Source organism: Leptonychotes weddellii, chromosome 12 (assembly GCF_054177405.1).
Source record: "Leptonychotes weddellii isolate Sample4059 chromosome 12, ASM5417740v2, whole genome shotgun sequence".
NCBI classification, from domain to species: Eukaryota; Metazoa; Chordata; class Mammalia; order Carnivora; family Phocidae; genus Leptonychotes; species Leptonychotes weddellii.
In genome coordinates this window covers 25,277,825-25,303,109 of record NC_138380.1, presented here as the reverse complement: position 1 = coordinate 25,303,109, position 25,285 = coordinate 25,277,825, and the positions used below count along the sequence as shown (strand labels likewise).

At 37.2% G+C, this 25,285-nt stretch overlaps 1 protein-coding gene across 9 annotated transcripts in view; it reads right to left on the bottom strand.

Moving 5' to 3' along the window:
* The window catches only part of CADPS2 (calcium dependent secretion activator 2), a 495,106-nt gene that overhangs the window by 297,674 nt on the left and 172,147 nt on the right, over nt 1-25,285 (bottom strand). For all 9 annotated transcript variants that reach the window (XM_081800170.1, XM_081800179.1, XM_081800171.1 and 6 more), the window contains exons 4-5: nt 6,994-7,074; nt 665-901 (exon numbers count right to left, since the gene is read on the bottom strand). In XM_081800170.1, coding sequence (XP_081656296.1) covers nt 665-901; nt 6,994-7,074 — 318 coding nt within the window. The remainder of the gene's footprint in view (nt 1-664; nt 902-6,993; nt 7,075-25,285) is intronic.

The following is a 25,285-nucleotide window of genomic DNA, read 5'->3' as shown; positions in this document are numbered from 1 at the left end:
AAAAAAAAAAAAAAAATCAACAGGTGGCTGTGGTAAGAGTCTGCATCAATATCTGGTTTCCGGTGAATTGTATAAAAAGCATAAAACTCTGAAGTCTCAGGGAACACTATTTTAAATGCATGACATTTGTTCCTGTCCTTTATACTATGTACTGTATCTATAATGAAACTGGACATCCTGGAAAGGAAGAATTCTCTACTTATCATCTATATGCACCCAATATTATGTTTCAAAGCTGGCTAGTGTGATCTGATTCTAGAAAAATACCATAGGTGAGGTAGGTTAAAAACAAAGCTAACCAAAAGCTTGAAAGTAATTCCCAAATTACAGAGAATTCAATTATGTGTTTAAATCCTATTTCCACTCAAGTGTGCTTTAGTGCTCAACTTTATCAATAAACTTACACCAGGCTAGTTGGCACAAAGATGAATTTTTTCAAAACTTATTATTTTATTATTTAGTCCTAAAACTGCTATTACATTTAAAGAACAATTTGTATTAATTTGCATTCACAACCTGATTGTTTAGCAATTGAGGAATAATGTAACTTCTTCAAAATATATCACACTGCTTTCAATTCAAAAAGTTACCACGAAGGTCAGCAGAAATTATTTTGCAGCTTCATTTCTGCTGTCAGAGGCGAGCATGGGATAAAGTCACCTACCTCTAAGGTGAACGACAGCACCACATCGGACTTTGACAGCTGAATCTCATTCTCATCGCCTATGTCCAAAAATGCAGAATTCTGTGAACGTTTTAATTTTTGTAATTTAAATTCTGGACCACCTTTCGAAACTGGAAGACTTTCCAAATTGGCCATTAGCAAATTCACTGAAGACCGCAACTCTTCTATATACATATTCTCCATTTCTTTTGCTATAAATTTGGGGAAATTTCTTTCCTTGAAAATAATTTAAAAAAAACCAATGTTACAAAAGTCATATTTCAATTTTATCATAGAGGATTATATGATGTATATCTTTGACTGTCTTAGAAATTATGACACTCAATATATACGCACCTACCCAATACTTTAGTCTCCAGGTTTTAAAATCATCAGGCTTCGGCAATTTTGATTATGTCTAAGAGTACCTTACATCCCTTATTCAGAATCATTATGGTACAAAATGAATAACATTTTCACATTAACTATTTTTGATAAGACTTGCTTAAGGAAAAACTGAAAACCTACATGAAAGAAAATTTAGTATCTAGATAAATCTTAGTCACTGTTAACTTTGAATTGCTTGGGGTAAACTGGTTGGTAAGAAAAACATTCAGTATACACTGCTTTGCCTGTTAGGAAACAAACAACTTAAACATTTTTCTTACCAAAATGTATAGTAAGAGGATATCCTTTTTGTAAGCATTCAAATTAAAAAATACATAATAGCAATATGATATTTCTAGAATTTTCATATCACACAAATGTGACCAGATCCCTTATGACCATAATTTCAGTTTTTTAGTAAAGGTTTAGAAAATTTTAAATTTAAAGCAAAAGGCCAACTTATGAATAAAGCTGTATATAAAAAAGAATAACAATATCAATTTAGAAGATTCATTTTCTTTCTGAATTACATGAGCATTGCCATTTGATCCTTAGATCGCTGTAATCAGATTTTGGTTTCTTTCAACTCGATGAAAAGGACATACCCAATACTGGTATTTAGACAGATATTGACAGATATGCCAAACTGCCCTTAAAGATGATTGTACCTATTTATATTCCTACCAACAGCAAAAGGAGGCCTTCTCACACTGTTGGCTCTTTCATAATCTTTGAAAACCTGGCATTAGCTCTTCCCTTAAAGAGAGTTTATAGCTTTATGATATGACGTATGATGTAATGTGTTGACTACCATACAAAACTGGCTGGGAATAAAAGCCTAAAGCAACCACCTTGCAAATGACTGCTTAATGCTCCAGAAAAATTAGTGCCTTTCTCAGAGTTTCCCTTGGCATCATTCCAAGTATAACCTAAGAAATCCCCATCTCTGGGATGACTGGAACCCATCCAGAATGCTCTCATCAACCTGCACCCAACCTGTGACTCACCTGCACCAGTTTTTTCATGGGATGGAAAGCAACATCTGGTGCCACTTCACAAATCAGTCCCAGAGTCTCAGGCCACCTGTTTCTCTTTTCCCCAAATATAACTGTCACATATTTCTTTTAACATAATTTACATATAATCAATACTAAAATTGCATATTTATTATCACATAGTAATTAAGTATCCACATTCATAATTAACTTTCTTAAGGAAGACTCTTAGGTATCCTTTTAACATTCCTCTAGAGTGTGAAGCAACATTCCAAAAAAGTTTGCAACTTCAGGAAAAACACATAACTCTTCAGTTACAGAATACCTTGGTTTCCTTTGGAGAAAAAAAAGTAATGTTTTGGAATGGTTTCTCAGTGCATGTAAAAGAAAAAAACACAAGCAAAGTAAGCCATAAAAAGATTTTTATATTTATGCACTGCCTTTATTTTTTTATTTAAATTCAATTAGCCAACGTATGGTACATCTTTAGTTTTTGATATAATGTTCAATGATTCATTTAGTTGTGTATAACACCCAGTGTATGCACTGACTTTTTTTTTTTTAAAGATTTTATTTATTTATTTGAGAGAGAGAGAGAGAGAGGGAACACAAGCAGGGGGAGTGGGAGAGGGAGAAACAGGCTTCCTGCAGAGCAGGGAGCCCAATGCAGGGCTCGATCCCAGGACCCTGGGATCATGACCTGAGCCGAAGGCAGACGCCTAACGACTGAGCCATCCAGGCGCACCTGCACTGACTTTAAAAGCTGTTATGAAAAGTATCCAAAACCCAGAAATGAGGCAAAAAGGTGAGGGGGCAGGTCCTTTCAATGTCCTATGGAGGCAAAGGGCATCCAAGGGTCATCTGAGGAAATATACTTCGTTTGACTTACTGTTTATTGATTCAAAGTCCCAACAGTGAAGTTACACGTTAACTTACAGACAGAATTTTGTCTGGAAAAGATGCAAATAACGTGTGTCTGCTGAGTAAGATAATCCAATGGTTATAGTTTAAAACCTCACTGGAAATTGACCACTTTTAGATCTAATCCAGGAATCTTGTTTTAACCTTGCCTAAAACCACCTAGTTTTGATATGCTCTTTGGATTAGTTTTAACATGTAACTAGTTTGCTCATTCATTATGCACTGAATGAAATCTTTATTGTGTGTTTATATTTGTAGAAGTCATAATTTTGCCTTTTTAAAAATTTTACTTTAGCAAAGCAAAAAAAAAGATCACGTTTGAAAGTTTGGATGCACCAATTTTTTTTTTCAAAATTTTAAGGTGTTATTTTATGGAAAACTTAGCATTAGCACATAAAAAACCAAATTCTTATTTAGCTTTAGTTAAAAACACATCATTCACAATCATTTTTCAAGGAGACTGGCAGGAATCACCAAAATTGATGGTCTAATCAGCATTTTCCAACTTTTCAAGAAATAGACTATACCCAATTTTTTTCCTCTCTGGGGGAAAAGACAGACAACTCTGCTTTAAAGCTCTGAGGTTTATTAATAGTATTTCATCAACTTTATTTAGCCTGCTTATGTTGCCTCTTCCTTGGAAACAAAAATCAACTGTACTTCAGGCAACTATACATGTTAAATTTAATCTTTTAAATTAGAACAGACTCAGAAATAGGGTTATTCTTTAGTTTAACTGTGAGTTGTTCTTATAAACCATGGTTTAAATGTTCTAATTTACTCACTCATTAGCAGCCCTAACACGTTATATACATGAAAATGTTTGTTCCATAAAAAAAATTCTCAGTATTCAAATTTAGTCCCTTTTAAGTGCTTCTAACCTTCCACTAGATGAAACCTGGACCAGACTGGTAGGTGGAAGATGGGGACAGCTGTCAGATTCTAGAAATACTCTGAAGGCAAATGCAAATGGATTTCCTAATAAATTTGTCATGAGGCACAAGAAAAGGGAGTCAGAGAGATGATTCCACGGTTTTTTTTTTCGTGTAACTGACAAGACAGTACTGTCAAGAATTGGCCTAGCCTGACCACTTAACTGGAAATTTTAAGCACCCTACACTCCTGATTCCACCTTGTCTTTATTTTCTAAACAGCAACTGAACACCTTCCATAATTCAGTTATATGGAACATTGCTTGCTTACTGTCAGCTCTCCCAAATGCAAGCTCCACCAGGGCATGGCAGGGATATTTTTGTCTGGTTTTATCCCAAGACAACTACACATTTGTCTGGATGTATCCCAAGGGCCTACAACATTGCCAGGTTATTTTAGTAGGTGTTCAATAAACATTTATTCATTGAATTTATGGATAGAAAAATTCAGGCTCCAAAAAGTTAAATAAACCTGCCCAGTGTTCTATATCAAAGGAAACAGCAATCATGGATTTGCCTACACGTTTTTCTGGCCCAGTCCACATTTTTCCTACTACTTCCTATAATTATGCCTTGGCTAAAGTATTAAAGTCAATACTTCTACGGTGCCTGGGTGGCTCACTTGGTTAAGCGTCTGCCTTCGGCTCAGGTCATAATCTCAGAGTCCTGGGATCGAGTCCCGCATCGGGCTCTCTGCTCTGCGGAGAGCCTGTTTCTCCCTCTCCCCCTGCTCTTCTCTCTCTGTCAAATAAATAAATAAAATCTTTAAAAAAAAAATAAAGTCAATACTTCTATCCTTTAAAACAGATTTCTGCCCTGGGGTTTTGTTGTTATTATACTGTGCTGTGAAGTATGATAGGAGGTGTTACTTATTACCAATGATTATTAATGGACCACACTTCTGGATTTATCAGACTGAAGAGGCAGCTGGGGGCCCAAGAGAGCAAAGTCAAAGACCAGGGTTTGAAGCCAGCCGCCACGTTATTTGTTACGTAATCTTGAAGTCCGTAATCTTCCCTAAATCTCAATCTCCTAGTCTATACAATAGACACATTGTATCCTCTGTCCTTAGGGGTTCATAGGATTAGTGTAGAAATATAATGCAACAAGGTCAGTAAATTATAATTAGCTTTATGAATTTTTTATGAAGATGGCTTACACTTGGTGAAACTGAATTAGAAAGCAATTAAACATGTTTTATCTCCTATGTCAATATACTCACCAAAAGGCATGTTATTTTTGGTGGCTTTTTTCCCCTTCCAATTCCATTGGCTTCACTTCCTTCTCCACACTTTTTTAAACGTACCAATGTTTGTGATGACATCATTGGGGTGCCAACAAAGAGAAGTCTATGTGCATCACTCACCCTTTCCTCTCAAGTCCAAAGGTGATAAACCCACATTTTCCTCCCAGGCATGAACTTGAGACAACCAAGACTCTCCCTCCTGTTTCACAACCCTCCAGAAATTCATCTAAACTTTACTCTAAAGCATCACATCCTCAGCCAGGCCCTTAGAGAAGCAAATCCAACTCATTACAATATGCATACTCTCAGTGTATCTATATCTATATACACCTAGGCAATCTACAAATGTGGGTCACAGATCCAGAGTCCTGCCCCACAGGGTCTGGAACCTCTCTCTGGAGTCTCTTCCAGTCTCAGGTCTTCAAGAAAAGCAAATGTCTTTCCAGCCAGTTTTCCAATTCAGCTAAGGGTTTTGGGGAAAATGCTGTCCTCTCTAAAGCTTCCAATAGCCTTAACCTACTTGACTTTCATCCTATAAATTCGACATCTGAATCTCTACAAGGATGTAGTGCCTCCCCAGATATCCTGAGGATAGTAACATGGCATGTTGCCCTTTTAACCACTGTTCTTTGTGTGAATGTAACTCTTTAGCCCCTAATTCATAGCACTCTATGTCTTCATTCATCTGGAAATTCCTCTTCATCTATCTCTGGCTTGGTTCTCACAACTTACTGTCATCTCTGCTACCCAAATTTCTCTTAATTTTCTCAACTTTCCTGTTTATCTCCAATTTCTCAACAATTTCCCTACTTTTTAATATACTTTTAGATAACACAGTATTAGCATTCTGAAAACTTACACATCATTCATAAATGCATTTTTCTTTGCAAAAACAAAAATATTTCAATTGTTAAAATCAGCATGGGCTGTATCTTCTTCTCAAAGGCTGGAAAAGTTCATTATCATGATTTGGGAGGTGGTTAACATGGGCCATGTACACATACATTCACTGAGCTGTAAACTAAATATTTGTATACTTTACACATTATACCTAAAATTTAAAGAAATGAAGAAAATTCCCTCAATAAGGAGGATTCTTCAGAAAGATGGAGGGAGGTAAAGGAAGAGTGTACCTCCAAATATTCAAAGTTTTGATTAGCAGAAGGGAAAAGAGGAAAAAAAAATCATACCTCAGATTAATAGCACTATAACTTCAAGCCTATTGGGAAAGCCAATTTTCTTTTACCACTAATTTATGCATCAATTTACTAAAGAATGATGCAAATAATGAAGTTCCATGTACTCTAAAAAATATTAAGCATTAAGAAGAAATTAATGGTTTTGTTTAAAACTTATTCCTGTTACATAGAAACACAGTGACTATATGAATAAATTATATTGAACACTATCTGTGAGAGTCTTTTACTAGAAACTTCCAGTTAGATTTTTCATCCATTCAAATATTAGTTGACTCCACTATGTGCCAAGCACCATGTTGGATATCTTGGAATACGTGATTTTGCAGAGACAATGTTTTACTCCCTAATTAGGTTATATTTAGCACAATATTAAAATTCTTCTAAATGTGGCCATTTGAGAAATTCAGGCATTGCTTTCAGAATAATCTACAAAAGTTATTGAGTTTAAACATGTTCTATGTGTAAGGAAGGATATGTAAAATAGATAATATGCTCCATTTAGATAATACGCACTCAGATATTTGGGCTTAAGAAGCATGCACAAAGAGAAGAAAATGATAAAATTATACTACCTATACAGAGCTTTTTCAGCTCGCAGAAATAGGAGTAAAAAGAAATGTTGTACACTATGTCAAAGTTAATAATTTACCTTTGCCATTTTCTCTGCCAACTGCAAACGACCATCAAGTTCCCTTCTGATCTGGGCTGCTTGTTCATCTGCATTATCCAGCTTTAAAATAGAAATTACACATACGTGATTATTTAATGACAGTGACCTACAGATTAAAGACTTAAGGACCCAATTTTTGTTTTTAATAAATTCTCTCAGCTACCTATTGACAACACAGAATGGCAGTCCAATTCAATTTCTTGGGCACTTTTCATTTTGGTTTTGTTCACAAAAAAAGTTATTAAATTGCTAAGGGTAATAGCTCAGTTTATCAAAAATCTAATTATAATAATTCCTTGTCCAACCTGTCCGCAACAACTCTAAAACCAGGAAGTCCTTGTTTCCTTGAAATTACATTAAATTGTCTTTAAGCTTATTCCGTCCATCCTTCTGTCTTTGTGAAGGTCAGCCCTAAGTAGTTCCAGATAGATAAATATCTTGTTTTGTTCTTTCAAATTTCCAGAGTGGTGAGATTCTGAATAATGTTTTACTTCTTTTTCCTTTCAAAAAATATTCCCTTTATTTTTATAACAAGTTTGTGTATTAGTGCTAAACTATAAAAGTACCATTTGATTAACTGATAGAACTTCCTACCATTTAAATCTTCATATTCTCCTCACTCTAGTATCAACAGCCTCATGCTGCCAAGAAACCCTTCCACTCTCTTACAGATTGGCACCACATTAGAATTCCATTCTCTTCTGCTAAATTTGATTGAAAGCAAGAGAAGCATGCTATCATCATTTTTAAAGATATTTACATGGAAAATTACTTTCACTTATCCAGTGAAATCATCTTTCTTAATATAATTTCTTTTAACTTTTCCTTATGATTCCCTTCCCCCAATTATTGATAATCAATTTCCTTTATTAGTTCATTATAAAAACTGCTATATTGAGGAGGTCCTATGAGCCATGCACAGTGTGGGATGCACTGGGTGGACTACAAATGTTTCTCATGACTTTAATTCCTTTCCCTTTGTTACTTCCATCATAAAGAAACCCGGGCCACACAATACAACTGTAGTATAATAAAGGTGCATCTTAAGACTGGATTAGTATTGAGTACAGCATTAAACCACCCAGGAGAATACAGATTAACTTTTCTATTTCCTGAAGAACTTCAAACTGACCAGATTACATTCTTTAAAGCAGCCTTAAAAAAAAAAATGCCTGAAAAAGATGAGTAGAGGCAATGCAGGTTGACAGGATGGTGGTGTCAGGACATATATAGAGAGTCAAGAAATGGGGAAGATGTTCTAGTAAAAGAGCACCAGGAGTTTGGAGGTGAGATGAATACTTGTAGAAATGATAGATATTGGGGGGCGGGGGAAGGTACATGGGAGATGGGGCTAGAGAGAGGCCAGCTACTTCATAAACTACTCTTCACAGCCACAATAGGGCATCTAGAGTTGGTTCCTACAACAACGGGAATTCTTTGAGAGATTTTAAACAGGATTTTGGAAAGATCACTTTGTCTCCAGCACAAACAACAGATTAGAGGGACATAGGAAGTCTGACATTTATTCATTAGAAAAACAGATCTGGGGTTACCTTCCTAAAAAAAAAAAATGTTTCCAGGTTGATTTAAAAAAATCAAATTCGGGCGCCTGGGTGGCTCAGATGGTTAAGCGTCTGCCTTCGGCTCAGGTCATGATCTCAGGGTCCTGGGATTGAGTCCCGCATCAGGCTCCCTGCTCCTTGGGAGCCTGCTTCTCCCTCTGCCTTTCTCTCTCGCTCTGTCTCTCATGAATAAAAAAAAAAAAAAAAAATCAAATTCGTTTAAAAACAGCCAAGATTTTTAAGATTTTATTCATTTATTTGAGAGAGCGAGAACGTGCATGCACGAGCAGGGGGAGGCACAGAGAGAGAGGGAGAAGCAGGCTTCCTGCTGAGCAGGGAGCCCAACACAGGGTTCAATCCCAGGACACTGGGATAATGACCTGAGCAGAAGGCAGACACTTAACCGACTGAGCCACCCAGGTGCCCTTAGCCAAAATTTTCTTAAACTAAATCACCGGTAAATAATTTTCTATGTCATCTCAAGAACAAACACAAGTTAATTAATAGGACGCAAAGTCAAAGAAACAAAGTTTCTCTTTACTGTGTTCAAAGTCAAAATGATTTACATTAAAAACTAACAAAATTGTTAAAGAATGTGTGGCATATCTGTTCCAGGTGACTGAAATCAAAGTCCTAAAAGCAAAAATTATGTGTAAGAACCTGTAACTACAATACTTCATTTACACTAAATGTGTAAATGATCTCATCTTTGCTTAAATGCTGATATCTTTCCATAGAAAAATTAAAATGGTTACATGCATGTAAGGAGTTCTAATTCCACTAAGAAATAGTACTTAACATCTGAAAACAGAAGGTCATAGTTCTTCAAACTTCACAAAACACTAACATCTTCAAATATTATATCTTCATATTAACAGCTCTTAATTTTAAGTGAAGTTATTTGACTCACTTCTGGATTTTGCAAGTATTTTCTTTGTAAGAGACATTTTCTACTACTTCTGAAAAATATTAATACCCTAACTGCATTTCTCTGAAAAAATGTAGGCAGAGAAAAGCAGAACATTGCTGTACCAAGTAACATTTGAATAGCCTTCTCTTAACATTTGAATAGCCTTCTCTTAATTAAATTTTCAGAGATTACTAACTTTGGTGACTGCTGGTATCATTTTGTGAAACTAGAATTGCATACTTCCAAATGTTAAAAAAAAAAAAAAAGCTAATAAAAACAATTTTTTTGGGCGCCTGGGTGGCTCAGTTAGTTAAACGACTGCCTTCGGCTCAGGTCATGATCCTGGAGTCCTGGGATCAAGTCCCGCATCGGGCTCCCTGCTCAGCAGGGAGTCTGCTTCTCCCTTTGATCCTTCCCCCTCTCATGCTCTCTCTCTCTGTCTCATTCTCTATCTCAAATAAATAAATAAAATCTTTAAAAAAAAAACAATTTTTTTTATATCCTTGTGTAATGTAACGCTAGATAGAATTGAAGGAGGTAAATCAGTTGGTTAACTATTTTTTTTTTTTACATGTAAGAATGTTAATGTCCCATGTTTTGGGGGTTTTGTTAGAGATTTATTATTTTAGAGAGAGAGCATGCGTTCAAAAGCAGGAGGGGGAGAAGAAGAGGGAGAGAGAATCTCATGCAGACTCTGCTGAGCACAGAGCCAGACTTGGGGCTCAATCTCATGACCCTGAGGTCATGACCTAAGCTGAAACCAAGGGTGGATGCTTAACCAATTATGCCACCCAGGCACCCCTTGTTTTCTTGAGTGTTTGTTACTTTTTTAAAAATTAATTGAAAGCTTATATAATTATGTTTTCTTAAAAGTTGACTTCTCAATTGAAATTAGTTTCACATGCAGTTATAAGAAATAGATACACGCATTATACATGCCTAGTTTCCTCCAATGGAAGCATCTTACAAAACTGTACTATTATATCACAACCAGGATACTGACTTTGATATAATCATCCATCTTATCCAGAGTTTCTCAGTTTTATGCTTACCATTTGTATTAATCTATTATTTATCTAATTTATCTAAATTCATATATTTACCACTACGGTCAAAACACTGAAGAATATTTTTTAAGATTTGAGAGTGCGTGCATGTGCACACACACGTGAGCATGTGTGAGTGAGGGGAGGGACAGAGGGAGAGAATCCTCAGTCAGATTCCCCACTGAACACAGAGCCTGACATGGGGCCACAAGACCATGACCCAAGCCTAATCCAAGAGTGGGATGCCCAACCGACTGAGCCACCCAGGTACCCCAAAACACTGCAGACTTTTAACACCATATGTTGCTCTTTTATAACCAACCTCCTCCAGCCAATCCCGTTGGTTAGAAGATTTAATAATGTACTGCTTTTCAAAATGTTTAAAAATAAATTCTGATAAGGCAAATGGATTTTCTTTTAATTTCCATTATGAAACTGGAGAGGTTAACATTTGTAAGTACTGGATGGGGGCCTCGGATCTCTTAATCCACACATTCACCACCTGGGTGCTTTCCTCAAAGCACATGGTCACAAACAGCATGTATCTATAGCTCCAACCCTTCAGAAGAGTTTGATTTACATTTCCAACTGCTTATTTACCATTTCAATTTGCATGAAGACTAACAAGCCCAAAATGCAATCTTGACTTCCAGCTCCCCATACCAATCACTCCTTCGATGAATAATGCCATGTCATATAAATAGCACATCTATTCACCCAGTTGCACAAGCCCAAAACCTAGGTGTCATCTTTGGCCTTTCTTTTCCCTCACAGCCCACATCCAATCCAATCTAGAGTCATGTAGAGTGAAACCTAGATCACATTATTTAAGCAGACTGCAATTCAGGTACTCTGAGTTCTTGGCTAGGACTCTACTTTTTTTATGGTAGAGGGTCTTCCTGGCCACTTCAAGTAGATCTCCTTTCACCAAAGCAGGTGTACATATGGTTATGGTGCAAGTAATGCTTTTTCTTTTCTGAACCCTCCAGAGAACTTGGGTTTTTACACCACCTCCTCCATCTCCCCCTCCACAAAATCAATCAATCAATCAATCAAGCCTAGATGGTTCACAGATGTGGGACATCAGATTTTAAAATGCTGGATAGCACCTCTGTCTCTAGCGCCTGATTTGGGGTATGAGATAAAGAAAATGGAGATATGTGGACTCTGGAGTCCATGGTAGGGCCCAGACGCAAGCCTCATTCTATGAGGACAACCTCATTTTCTTTAAATTCTTGATTTGAACACATTGTGACAATAGATTACTTACCTCACAGATGTCCTTCCCTGGCACAGAGCATGCCCAAATGTATCTTTATTCTCCGCAATGCCCCTAGTATCTAGTGTACAGAGCATTTTCAATTACCAATTAAAAATGATCAATTTCAATTAACACTTCAAAATCAATTACTACTTCAATTATCAAGATATTTTTCTGGACTGGCAAATATTTAGCATAGGAAATGTACTTTTATTTTCCTCCTGTTCATTACATAGGAACTACTGTTTCCACATTCAGAATCCTCTGTCACAGAATATTTTTCACATCTTTTTTTGGTAAGACTTTATTTATTTGTCAGAGAGACAGAGAGAGAGAGAACAAAGCAGATTCCCCACTGAGTAGGGAGCCCAATGCAGGACTCTGTCCCAGGACCCTGGGATCATGACCTGAGCCGAAGGCAGATGCTTAACTGACTGAGACACCCAGGCTTCCCTATTTTTCACGTCTTTTAAAAAGAGTCAATCAGTGGTCAGGACCATAACAGATACCCAAATGTATCTTTGTTCTCTGCAATGTCTCTAGTATCTATCATACAAAGCACTTTCAATTATCAGTTGAAAATTAACAATTTCAGTAACCACTTCAAAATCATTAATTGCCATATTAAAAAATCAATGACCACTTCAATGATGAAAATATTTCACTAGCTTGACAAAGCTTTAATACAGAAACATATATATTTTTTCCTCCTGTTCTTTACATGGGGCTTGTGGTTTCCACATTTAAAATTCTCTAGGCTAGGGAGTTCTTAACCTGGACCTTTGGGAATCTGAATCACTCAAGTTGTGAGCAAATTCTGTAGAGTTATGCATTTTTTTCCCTTGGGGAATGGTTTGAATTTCCTAACTCAAAAGGGTGGCAACTCCCTAACTCAAAAGAGGTAAAGAACCATGCTGTGGGGAAATCTTTCTAGAAGCCTCTATCCATTTCTTCTAGAAGAGGCTGTCTTTTTAAAACATAAACCATGGAAGACGGTCACCCTCAGACCTACACATCAACGACCTTACTTTTTACAGAGATTTGTTAAACCTTCATAAAGGGACACTAAGACACATGCTCTCAACAGCATTGGCAATGGTCCAATCATTTTACTATCTACCCTTTCTTACACCTACTGTACAGCAACCACGATGTAGGCTCTTCAGTAACTACAAAAGTAAGGGCCTTCCAGGAGCTCACACTTTATATCAAAAATATTGAAAACAGTACACAGAACAGAATATAATTGCCAAAAGAAAGCTACTGATCAGTGCTATAAGAATTCAGTGATGGAAGAGATGTGTTTCCTGGTTGATTAGCAACACGATGGATTTGCAAAGAGGGAAATACTAAAAAATGGACTTTGAGAAGTAGAGAAAACACTGACCTGATGCAGCAGCCTATTGGTCTTGACTTGCAAATCTCCAACCCTAGACTTTCCTTGCCACATTCCCCACATTCCCCTCATGTGATTGGAAACAAGCTCCAAGAGACCACAGGGATCAGCAAACCTCCCTTTGCAGAAGGCCTCAGGAGGACCCAAAGCCCAACTCTCCTACAGTTATGAAAATTTTAAACAGCATAAAAATAACTTACCAAGTTTCACCCAACACCTCCATTTTATAACTTGTGATATCTTTTATCCAATGCTCTAAAAACTACAAATACCAAATATTTGAATTCATTAAATTTGCTCATATCTTTAAAAAAATCATTTATAAAAAGCACTTTTCATAGCACTGTTTAGCATCATTACCCTCTCTCAATATATTTTCTAGAACCAGGATAACTGTATTAACATTGTCAATCACTAAAAAAAGGAATTAATAGCTATTTTTCCATAATGACACCTTAGTACATGCCGACCCTACTCAATTATGTCCTCCTTTTTCCCACTGAAGAAATTAGTTTTTTCTCTGACTTCACACTCCAATTATGGCATACTTCTTTTCAAACAAATTATATTCTGTTATTTTCTTGTAATATTCACCTTTATCCTTCAGTATGAAAAACGCAAGTACCCTAGGATTTGTTATATAAACTTAGTGTTTTCCCTGTTCATATGCTGGTCCACTGTATTTATATTATACATAAATCTGGTCATTTACAGATAATGTATCATGAGAAGTAACTGGCACAAACCTAACACTGATTCCAAAAGAACACTCCAACCAACACTTTATCATAGTTTTCTAGTAGCCCAGTGTTTATTTGACAGTAACAAATATATATGGATTTTGCAACAGAACCTAAAATCACTGATCAAAAGCTTTAAGTATTAAATTAATCTACTGGGGCACCTGGGTGGCTCAGTCGTTAAGCGTCTGCCTTCGGCTCAGGTCATGATCCCAGGGTCCTGGGTTCGAGCCCCACATCGGGCTCCCTGCTCGGCGGGAAGTGGGAGAGCTTCTCCCTCTCCCACTCCCCCTGCTTGTGTTCCCTCTCTCGCTGTGTCTCTCTCTGTCAAATAAATGGATGGAATCTTAAAAAAAAAAAAAAACTAAAATAAAATAAATTAATCTACTTCACCAATAAGTTAACTCTATTATTATTTGAACCAAAATTTATCATAAAAATAGAGCCTAACTCTACCCTACTGATTATTTCTGCTCTGTTTTCTATGCTGCCTCCCCACCCCCCATACTGCAAATACACACGTAGGTCCTTGGCTGTTCTAGACATCAGAATATCTCCAGTTATTTCTCAAAACAATGTCGTAAGTCAGTATATACCACTGGCCTTTCTCCTGAGTTCCAGCTTCCCAACTGAAGGCAAGGCCTTTCCTTTTAGGCACCCACAAAGCCCTCACACTAAAAGTAAACCTGTTTTTTTTATCATCCACTCTTCATCATGGCTCCCTATTTCTACATATCATTCCCACTACCCTTGATCAGGCTATAATCTCAGAGAAGGGAGGGAGGCAAGGAAAAAGAAAGGAGATGAGGGATTAAATGAATAAGTGAACATGAATAAAGAGAATGATACTCGAACACCTTAGCCTAGTATCCTGGTCCTCCCAAATTTTATTCCATTCTCTTTTCAATTTCTTGGATAATTCCACTATCTATACAAATTAGTTTGTTCAATGTTTACCAAAGATGTTACATTTTCCCAGTCATGCATTTTGCTTGTGTTTCTTCTGCCTGGGACATTCTTAACCTACCTTCATTGTTTTAATCAATCTCCAAATCTGAGATTACCTAATCAATCATTTAATAATAAAGCAGGTACTGATGACCTATCTTTCATAGTTTCCTCTTATTGTTGAACTTCAGACATTTAAGACCTCTACCTCAAATTGCAATGTAGGTCCCTTGTCAGCTCATCCTACCCTATCAAGAGGAGTAAAACAAATCCTTCTTGAATGGTGGAACTCACATAACTGTTCTCAATTTTAATGCAAATATAAAGAATAATTACAAGGCTCTTGGACCCTAACATCCCCTCCAAGCTGATCTTCTGCAAGTCAATCTCCCTCAAAAACAAAAACCCCATCTCTCCCTTTTTCCTGATCACTGAAATGAACCAACAACACGGTAACAAACTTTTTGTAATTTCATGCAACAAAAAGAATGTAATAAGAAAATGACGTTATTCCCATACCCTCAAGAAAAACACATTGCATATATGATGTTATGTATGATTCAGGTAACATTATGTCTGCTAGGTGCAAAGCATTTAAAAAAAATTCCCTTAAATCAATCTGATCTTCCAGATTATATATTAAAAAAACTTGACTCAGAAATAGCAGTTCTGCCATGGTCCTTGTAGAATAATTCTAAGAATCTTAAAAATGCATTTCACAGAAGGACATACTTATCTCAGCATAATAAACCAGCCCACAGCTAACATCAGACTTAATGGTGAAAGGTTAAAAGCTTTTTCTCTACTATCAGGAGTAACACAAAGGTGCCCACCCTCAGCACTCCTATTCAAGATAATACTAGAAGTCCTAGCTAAAGCAACCAGGCAAGAAAAACAAATAAAAGGTATCAGAACTGCAAAGAAGTAAATTGGTCTCTATCTGTAGAGAATATGGTTTCATGTACAGAAAATCTTAAAGACTCAAATTCCAATGGCATTTCTTTTTTACAGAAGAAAAAACACACCTGAAATTTATACAGAACCACAAAAGACCCCGAAAAGCCAAAGAAGTCTTGAGAAATAACAAAGCAGGCACCATCACACTTTCCGATTTCAAGATATACTATAGAACTATAGAACTATAGTCATCAAAAATAGTATGGTACTAACATAAAAACACACATACAAATTGAACAGATTTGAGAACCCCGAAATTTGAGAACCCAAGTATGTACAGTCAACTAATATTTGACTAGGGAGCCCAAAATACTCAATGGAGAAAAGACAATCTCTTTAATAAATGCTGCTAGGATAATTAGATATTCACATGTGAAAGAATGAAACTGGGCCCATGCCCTACACCCCTCAGAAAATTTAACTCAAGATGGATTAAAGACTTAAATAGAAGACCTGAAACCATAAAAATCCTAGAAGAAAACACAGGAAATAAAAGCTCCTTGACCTGGATCTTGGTAATGACTTTTTTGGATATGATACCTAAAGCAAAAGCAACAAAATCAAATATAAATAAGTAGAACTATATCACACTAAAAAGCTTCTGCTCAGCAAAAGAAACCATCAACAAACTGAAAAGAAAACCTACGGAATGAAGAAATATTTTCAAAGTATACATCTGTTAAGAGGCTAATATACAAAATATATAAAGAATTCATACAAATCAAAAGCAACCCCACAATTTAAAAAATGAACCAAGGACCTGAATAGATATTTCTCCAAAGAAGATAAATGAAAGGCCAACAGGTACATGAAAAGATGCTTAACTTCACAAGTCATTAGGGAAATGCAAATTAAAACCACAAAAATATCACCTTATTCCTGTTAGAATGGTCATCATCAAAACAAGAGATAACAAATGTTGGCATGGATGTAGAGAAAAAGAAACCTGTGTGCACTGTTGGTAGGACTATAAATTGGTGCAGTCACTATGGAAAACAGTATGGAGGATCATCAAAAAATTAAAAATGGAACCACCATATGGTCTAGCAATTCCACTTCTGGGAATATATCCAAAGGAAATGAAAACACAAATTTGGGAAGATATCTGCATCCCCATGTTCATAACAGCATTATTTACAATAGCCAAGACATGGAAACAATCTAAATGTCCATTGATGGATGGGATAAAGAAGTTGTGGAATACTATTCACCCATAAAAAAGAGGAAATCCTATCATTTGTGACAGTATGTATGGACCTTAAAGGCATTATGCTAAGTAGAATAAGGCAAAGAAAGATAAAAACTGTATGATCTCACTTTTGTGTGTAATCTAAAAAACATTTTTTTCCTAATTTAAAAAACAAAACTCACAGAAAGAGATCAGACTTGTTGTTACCAAAAGCAGGTGGGAAGGAAGTGAGGGAAAATGGAGGAGGGTGGTCAAAAAGTCCAAACTTTCAGTCATAAGATAAATAAGCACTAGGGATGTAATGTACAGCATGAGGAATATAGCTAACACTGCAGTAGAATATATGGAAAAGTTGTTAGAGTTCTCAAGGAAAAAATATTTTTTCTTTATTGTATCTATATGAGAAGACGGAGGCTAGCTAAACCTATGTGGTAATCATTTCACAATGTATGTAAACCAAAACATCATGCTGTACATTTTAAACTTATACAGGGAAATAGGTCAATTATTTTTCAATAAAACTGGGGAGAAAAGTACATTTCCCAAACCACACTTTCATTTCAATCCTAAAAAGTAGGGAAAAGAGGAATGAGTTAATTAAATATAAAATTACCCTATGTGAACTGAACTAAACTATATTAAATAATGGATCAAAATGTTCAAAAGCAAGAACATAAGAATTTAACCGCAAACATAAAAACCATTGGACTCCAATAGCCTGAAGACAATGCATGCATATTCTCTAAAATGGTAGATGGCCAGTTTTTTTACATCATGAAATCTTTTTTAGTATTTCCCATTTGATATTAGCATTTTATCTTCTGGACAAAAGTAATGAGCTAATAATACTTTCAAGCAACTACTTACTAACTATATTCACCTCGATAAAATAGTTGAGTACACATTCATATTAATAATTAAGTAATCCTGAAATGGAAAGACTTTAGTATTAAGCAACACAGACACTACCAGGGATATTAGAGAACTTTGTCAGAGCACATTAGAACTCCAGCTTCATCAGGACTAATAAGAACTAAATTTATGGGGTGCCTGGGTGGCTCAGTCGTTGGGCGTCTGCCTTCGGCTCAGGTCATGATCCCAGGATCCTGGGATCGAGCCCCACATCAGGCTCCCTGCTTGGCGGGAAGCCTGCTTCTCCCTCCCCCACTCCCCCTGCTTGTGCTCCTGCTCTCACTGTGTCCCTCTCTGTCAAATAAACAAATAAATAAAAAGAACTAAATTTATACAGCACTGACTACATGTAAGGACTGTCCTACATGTGCATTTAAGCCTCAGAACAACTTTATAGGACAGGTCATAACTTCATCCCACTTTAGTGATGAAAAATCTGAAGCACAGATTGCTTTAAGCAATTTTCCCAGGTCAAGGTCACACAGTTAATAAGGGACAGGGCAGTCTGACAGCAGGATTCAACTTAAATGCTTCACAACATTCCCAATGCCACACTTTCAATTTCCACTCTTTCAGTCATTCACTATCTGTGAGTACCCACAATAGGAAACACATTAAATATTATTGTAGAATTAATGGTGCAAAGATTAAATATCCCATGCTCAAGCTATTAAAGTGAAGAAGAATTTATTATATATAAATATATATAATATTATATATATATTTTATTATATATAAATTTATATATAATACAAAGTAGAATAGGATAGGCATTTGGGTAATGATAAGGAATTGTAAATTCCTCATTTTTTTCCCTCCTCCCCCAATATTTAAGAAAAAAGACTTGGGGCGGGAACAGGGAATTTCTCTTGGGTGCTGAAGAATGAAGAAGGGGAATTCCAAGTGAAGAGAATAATAGGAGTCAAAATTAAAATCCAAGAAAATACAGGGAGTGATTCAGTTTACACAGAACACAAGGTATGTAAAGAACTGCTACATGGGAAAGAACATAAGCAAGTCAGGTGGGGGCCAGATGGAACAACGGGTATGAACCTCATTCTGTGGACAGAGAGGAGCCATGTTTTCTCTATTTGAAGTTGGGTGATGATGAGAACAGGATGGTGCTCCAATAATATTAATCTGGCAACAAAAATATGTAAAGTTGGAAGGGGGAAGCTGTTAAGAAGTTACTGCCATGCTCCATCTAGGAGGTACTAAAGTCTCGAGCTATGGCAATGGCCATGGACATGAAAGAGATGATATAGTATTATGGAGAAAGCAGCAGTGCAGGTAATTGGGCTGGAAGACATAAAAGGACTGATGGTTAGGAGTCGAAAGGCTGAACACAAATAGAAGGAGAGCCACACATTTAGGATGAGGAAAAAAAAAATGGCATTTTGAACCTACTGTGTCTGAGGAGTTTCAGATTCATCAGTTTGCCCTGGGCTATGGTGAGACAGAATGCAGAGGAGCTGACCTAAGTGAAAAGGGTAAAAGGCAGTGATAGTCAAAATAAGCAGAATGAGTTTTTGTTTTGTTGTTGTTTTTTTTAATCATTACAGTATTTTTCAGTGGATCTAACTCAGTGCAACAATCACAGTAGCATCTCGTTTCTCAAAAACAGGATAGTGAACCTATCCATATTTTCAAACACTATTGCTCTTGGTACCATACCATGTACAAAATGAGTTCACAAACCTCTGGTGAGGATTCAGAGACAGAAAGGGAAGCCTTATTAATCTGGAGATCTTCACATCAGAATCATGAAAACACTCACAAATAGAAAATGACATCATTTTAAACAGTGAACGATAATAAAGGCCTTTCTCTAAGTTTGTAACAAATAGCCAGAATCAATCACAGCCACCCATTACACAAGCAAAATCTTACTAAGATAATGATCAGTTGGCCCTGCTCTAACGTGATTAGGGTAAATGGAAATTTTTTATACTCTAAAGCAAAGAGGATTTAGGATATTATGACCTTGATAATCAGCTCAAAGCATGAAATATCACCAGGTACTCTTTTGTGAGAATGTGTCAACCTCTCTTCCTCAGCCTTTTCAAATTGTTGGTTTTTTTTTTTTTTAAAGTGGATTATAAAAACAGAGAAGTTGGTCTAACCATCTACCAAAAGAAACGGGTGTTAAGTTTTCTGGGCCATACATTTCTAAAAGTTGAAAAGTAATAAACACTTAAGAAGAAAGTCTGATGGCATGAGCTTGGCACACAGTAAATGCCCAACAAATTTAATAAAATGATTCCAAGTACTATATAGAAGGGATTTCTTGAATATATAATGTTGTTACTCGTTGATCCCTAAAGATTTTTCTGTTAATTCTATTTTCTTACCTTCCTGGTTCTACTTTTAACTGACTCCAGGACAGTCAAGAGTGCCTTCTACCATGACACATGCAAGGGTCACTTCATTATCATCTTCCCTGACCTCTGAGCAGCTTGTGGCATAAACACTCTCCTTCTTTGACAGGTCTTCTCTTGGCTTCCCTGACATTACACTCTGGTTTTCCTCCTACTTCACTGGCTCTGTCCCTTTTGTGCAGCCTCTAAATCCTGGTGTCCATAGGACTCTATCCTAGGCCCCTTCTCATCTTGAGCTCCAGACTCTCCTAAAATGATCTCATAGTGTCCCCTGGCTTCAAATACTAACTTTATCTAAATGATTCCCAAATCCGTATGCCAACCCTGATGACTCATTGGAATTTCAGATCTGCATACCTGACCACCACCTGCCATTTCCACATGGACGTTTAGTATTTCGTTTTCAGCATGTACAAAACAGAACTCCTGATTTCTCCCCTACACTTCTCCCTGCAAAAATGTTGCTCCTTGAGAAGAGGGAATGCCATATATTGAGAGCCTAGAACAGTGCTTGACTAGAGTAGGCACTATGTTGAAAGAAAACCCTAATCACAGATGCCCCATCAGACCATGGTTAACACAGGCTGCATCATATAAACATTAACAAATGGAAAGAAAGCCATTAAAACATACTACCTTTTCTATAAAAAGAAAGGGAGAAGAATAGGCGGTATTACTCAAAGTTCTAGTAAATGGTAGGTCTTATGCTATAGACCCAAGTGGACTCTCAGTTTCTGCCTGAATTCCTAGACTTCCATCTTTGTCCCTTTCCAAGCAATCAGGTGTTCTAGTGTTTTGACTCAAGCCAAAGTTCCCAAGTTTGGGGGGAGCCCAGAAGGATTCTGAAGCACAGAATCTGAAGGGCATAAATCCAAGAGAACGTGAAAACAGACTCCTAGGGTCCAATCCAGTAGTCTAGGAACTTCACGGGCAACAGAGAAATAAAACAGGACCATACCAGGGCAAGGAGCAGGAAAAAAAATAATAATAATAATAATGCTGGGTCATGCCCACAGGGTGGCAGGGTATGGAAGATACGAAATCCATTCTTTAGGCCCCAGAGAAAGATCTTTCCAGAATCCCAAACTGTTCCTGTCATGTCATTGCTTACAGCCTACCTGTGTTCCCTAGCTCATGATAAATTCCAAGCTCTTCTGGCTAGCATTTAGACCCTTAACATTCAAGTCCTAACTCTTTAGCCTCATCTCCTGCTACTCCAGCAATACACATGACATACCTTCCTGACAGATTCCAAGCTTTTCACTCTCCTTGTGCCTTTGTAAATGTTATTTTCCACCTGTTAAATTTCTTTCCATCTTCTAAAATTCAGGAATTTGTGCCTTCTTAGAATCTTCATTAAACTTTCATTAAAGCTCCAAATGAAAATTAGGTTTTCCACACTGCCAAATGACCTCTTCCTCCTGGACACATTGCTAGATGGTTTCTCAGCCTCCCCTACAGTTTGAGGTCACCATGGCATTAAGTCTTCAATGGACAGTCAGGCCAGGGATCCCCAACCTAACTGTGCATCTTCATCACCATAATGTAGAAAGAAGGCTTTTTAAAAATAGACAGTGGGTCCTATTTTCCACAGATTGTTTCACTTAGTCTGAGGTGGGGCCCAGGTGTCCAGTGGTTTTTAAAGCTCCTTGGGTCACACTAATGTGCAGCCAGGGTGAACACTAAAGAAATCTGTGCAAACTATCATCTGTTAAATTAAAATACTGCCATCCACATCCTCACATCAGGCTGTATACATACCTTCATTAACATCCTGTTTAACTATACCATTACATTTTTTTTTTTTACCATTACATTTTCTTTATAGATCTGTCTCCTCACCACATGCAAATACCTTCAAAGAACCAAATCTTGTCATTTTTGCATTTTCCCTTGCTGACATTTTTAAATATCTCATTTTAATTTTGATAGAATATTTTCATGAAAAATCATGAAGAAGATATAATTACTTATACTTGAAACGGTATATCCATATGATCCTTTTTCATTAAGAGTTGAGAGCAGGTCTTGAAGTACATTAGCAAAAATACTCCCGCCCCCCTCCCCCACCGCCGGACCCCACTATTACTACTACAAAGATGCCTCGTCTCTGGGATGTCTGTTCTCTTTAAAAAATGGGGCACCTATGTGGCTCAGTCAGTTAAGCATCTGCCTTCGGCTAGGTCATGATCCTAGAGTCCTGGGATTGAGTCCCTCATCTTCTTCTCCCTCTCCCTGTTCCTCTGTGTGCACGCGCACAGTCTCTCTAATAAATAAATCAATCTTTAAAAACATAAAAAATGGAAAAGTTGGAATACCACCCTACTTTCTATAGGCTAGATCTGGGTAATGAAAAATCTAAAAATAAATGCAAAGAATGTCTGACAGTAGCCTAATCTGTGATCTAGTCCGATTTGTGAAAAAGTGAATTAAAACATTTTAGGAGAAATCTTACTTAGGAATATTCTTACGTAGTTCCCTTACATATAGGCCATAGGTAAAAACCAAAATAATGCATAGTCAAATGAAACAAAACTTATTGATAAAACCTTTAATTTGATTTAATATATTAAAATTGCATTCACAACAATTTTAATTTTTAGAGAAGAAGTTGATTCGTTATTACTAATCAGATATCCAAATTCATTTAAATGAAATCAGAGTCATCTAATTTATATCATGACACATTCATTTAAAAAAGTGAACGTGGGGGTGCCTGGGTGGTTCAGTTGGTTAAACATCTGCCTTTGGCTCAGGTCATGACCTCTGGGTCCTGGGGTCAGCCATGCATCGGGCTCTGCACTCAGCGGGGAGTCTGCTGCTCCCTCTCCTGCTGCCCTCCCACTGCTCCTGCTCTGTCAAGTAAAAATTAAAAAAAAAAAAAAAAAAGTGAACATGTAGGGTGCCTGGGTGGCTCAGATGGTTAAGCATCTGCCTTTGGTTCAGGATCCTGGGATTGAGCCCTGAGTTGGCCTCCCTGCTCAGCGGGGAGTATGCTTCCCCTTCTCCCCCATCACCACTAATGCTCTCTCTTGCGCACTCTATCTCAAGTAAAATCTTAAAAAAAAAATGAACATGTATATAAATACTATGGCCATTCCAATTATTAACTCCAGAATTTCAAAAATCAGGTACTATAAAATTGACTCATTCTTAAAGTCTGAAGTTTCTTCTTGCTGTATCCTAAAACGTAACTGCCATTTCATGACATTTACTTGAAGATTTTCCTCAGCATTTTGAGCTTTAAAATTACCTAGATTTGAAAAGTATAACCTCCTAATTGTCATTTCTACAGCTTTATTTTCTTATTTTGAAAATGATTTTTGTTATCAAATTTAACTGCCTCTGTAGGGTGTGCTTTATTTCTGCCAAAGTAGACAAGTTATATTAAATAAAAAATATTATCAAATCACACACTAGTTGAGACAAAAGAGGTGAAAGGCAGATAGCAATTTCCCCTGAGCATTCACATTTCTCCCTCTTGTATTTTCCTTTGACATCCTGAAGAGGGGAAGAAACACAGCAACTGCCTAGATTTGCTGATTTCCTTAAAACTCTTAAACCCAAAGTGCTTAAACTCCAAAGCTAAAATTCCTAGAGAAAGGGTATCATAAACCTACTTAAAAATTTTTTTTATTTGAGGGAGCAAGCGAGCTGTCCAGGCACGTGGCAGCGGGGAGGGGCAGAGGGAGAGGGAGAACCAGACCCCCGCCCCCACTCTGAGCAGGGAGCCTGATGCAGGGATCCATCCCAGGACCCTGAGATCATGACCAAAGGCAGACACTTAACAGACTGAGCCACCCAGGTGCCCCTGAACACTACTTTTTAACCATTTGTAAATTATTCCTGCTTATCCCTTAAAATGTGCAATAGTTCTGTAGTATCACTCAGAGTTCTTACAGTCTCCAGACTATAAGAAATTAGGGTGGAGGGATATTTAGAGGAAGATTTCAGTTAAATTTCCTTGGACTCTTGGGTAAATACAGGTGGGTCACTTTTTTTGGTTAATGGAATGAGATTATGAAAGATTAATAAAGGTAGCCTTGCGCAGAAAAGATGATTCAGATAGCTGTCAAATTCAGTTACTAAATCTCTTAAAATACAAATTAAGAAGTAAGAGGAGACTTACTGTTGATATGGTACGATGTACCCCACCATGCACACTCTGGTCCTGCAGGACTGGATCGCTTTCCAGTTTGCAACACCCTTAACCTACATCTGCTAATTGTCATCTCAAACCATGGTCCCTTCTCTTCCTTATACTCCAGCAGCAACAAAGACCTGGAGTTCCCCAAGTGCCAAAGCTATTTTGGATACTTTACAACATACTCATCCCTCCTGGCAGAATACCTCTTTAGCATCTTATTCTGGTGTTTTCATGACACTCCTCCAATACTGTGTTCTTTTCAATCTCAAGAACACAGAGCCAGGATCTCACCACACCACTGTTTGCATTTACAATGGCACTTTTTTTTTTCTTTTAAAAATAAATCTAGCAAATAAGTAGGTCTAGTCTCTGTGTTCCTATCATTCAACACACTGCTTGGCACATAATTTCTTTTTTTTTTTTTTTTAAAGATTTTATTTATTTATTTGACAGAGAGATAGAGAGCACAAGTAGGCAGAGAGGCAGGCAGAGGGAGAGGGAGAAGCAGGCTCTCCGCCGAGCAAGGAGCCTGACGCGGGGCTCGATCCCAGGACCCTGGGATCACGACCCGAGCCGAAGGCAGCCGTTTAACTGACTGAGCCACCCAGGCACCCCACATAATTTCTTTTTTTTTTTTTTTTTAAGATTTTATTTATTTATTTGAGAGAGAGAGAATGAGAGACAGAGAGCAGGAGAGGGAGGAGGGTCAGAGGGAGAAGCAGACTCCCTGCCGAGCAGGGAGCCCGATGCGGGACTCGATCCCGGGACTCCAGGATCGTGACCTGAGCCGAAGGCAGACGCTTAACCATCTGAGCCACCCAGGCG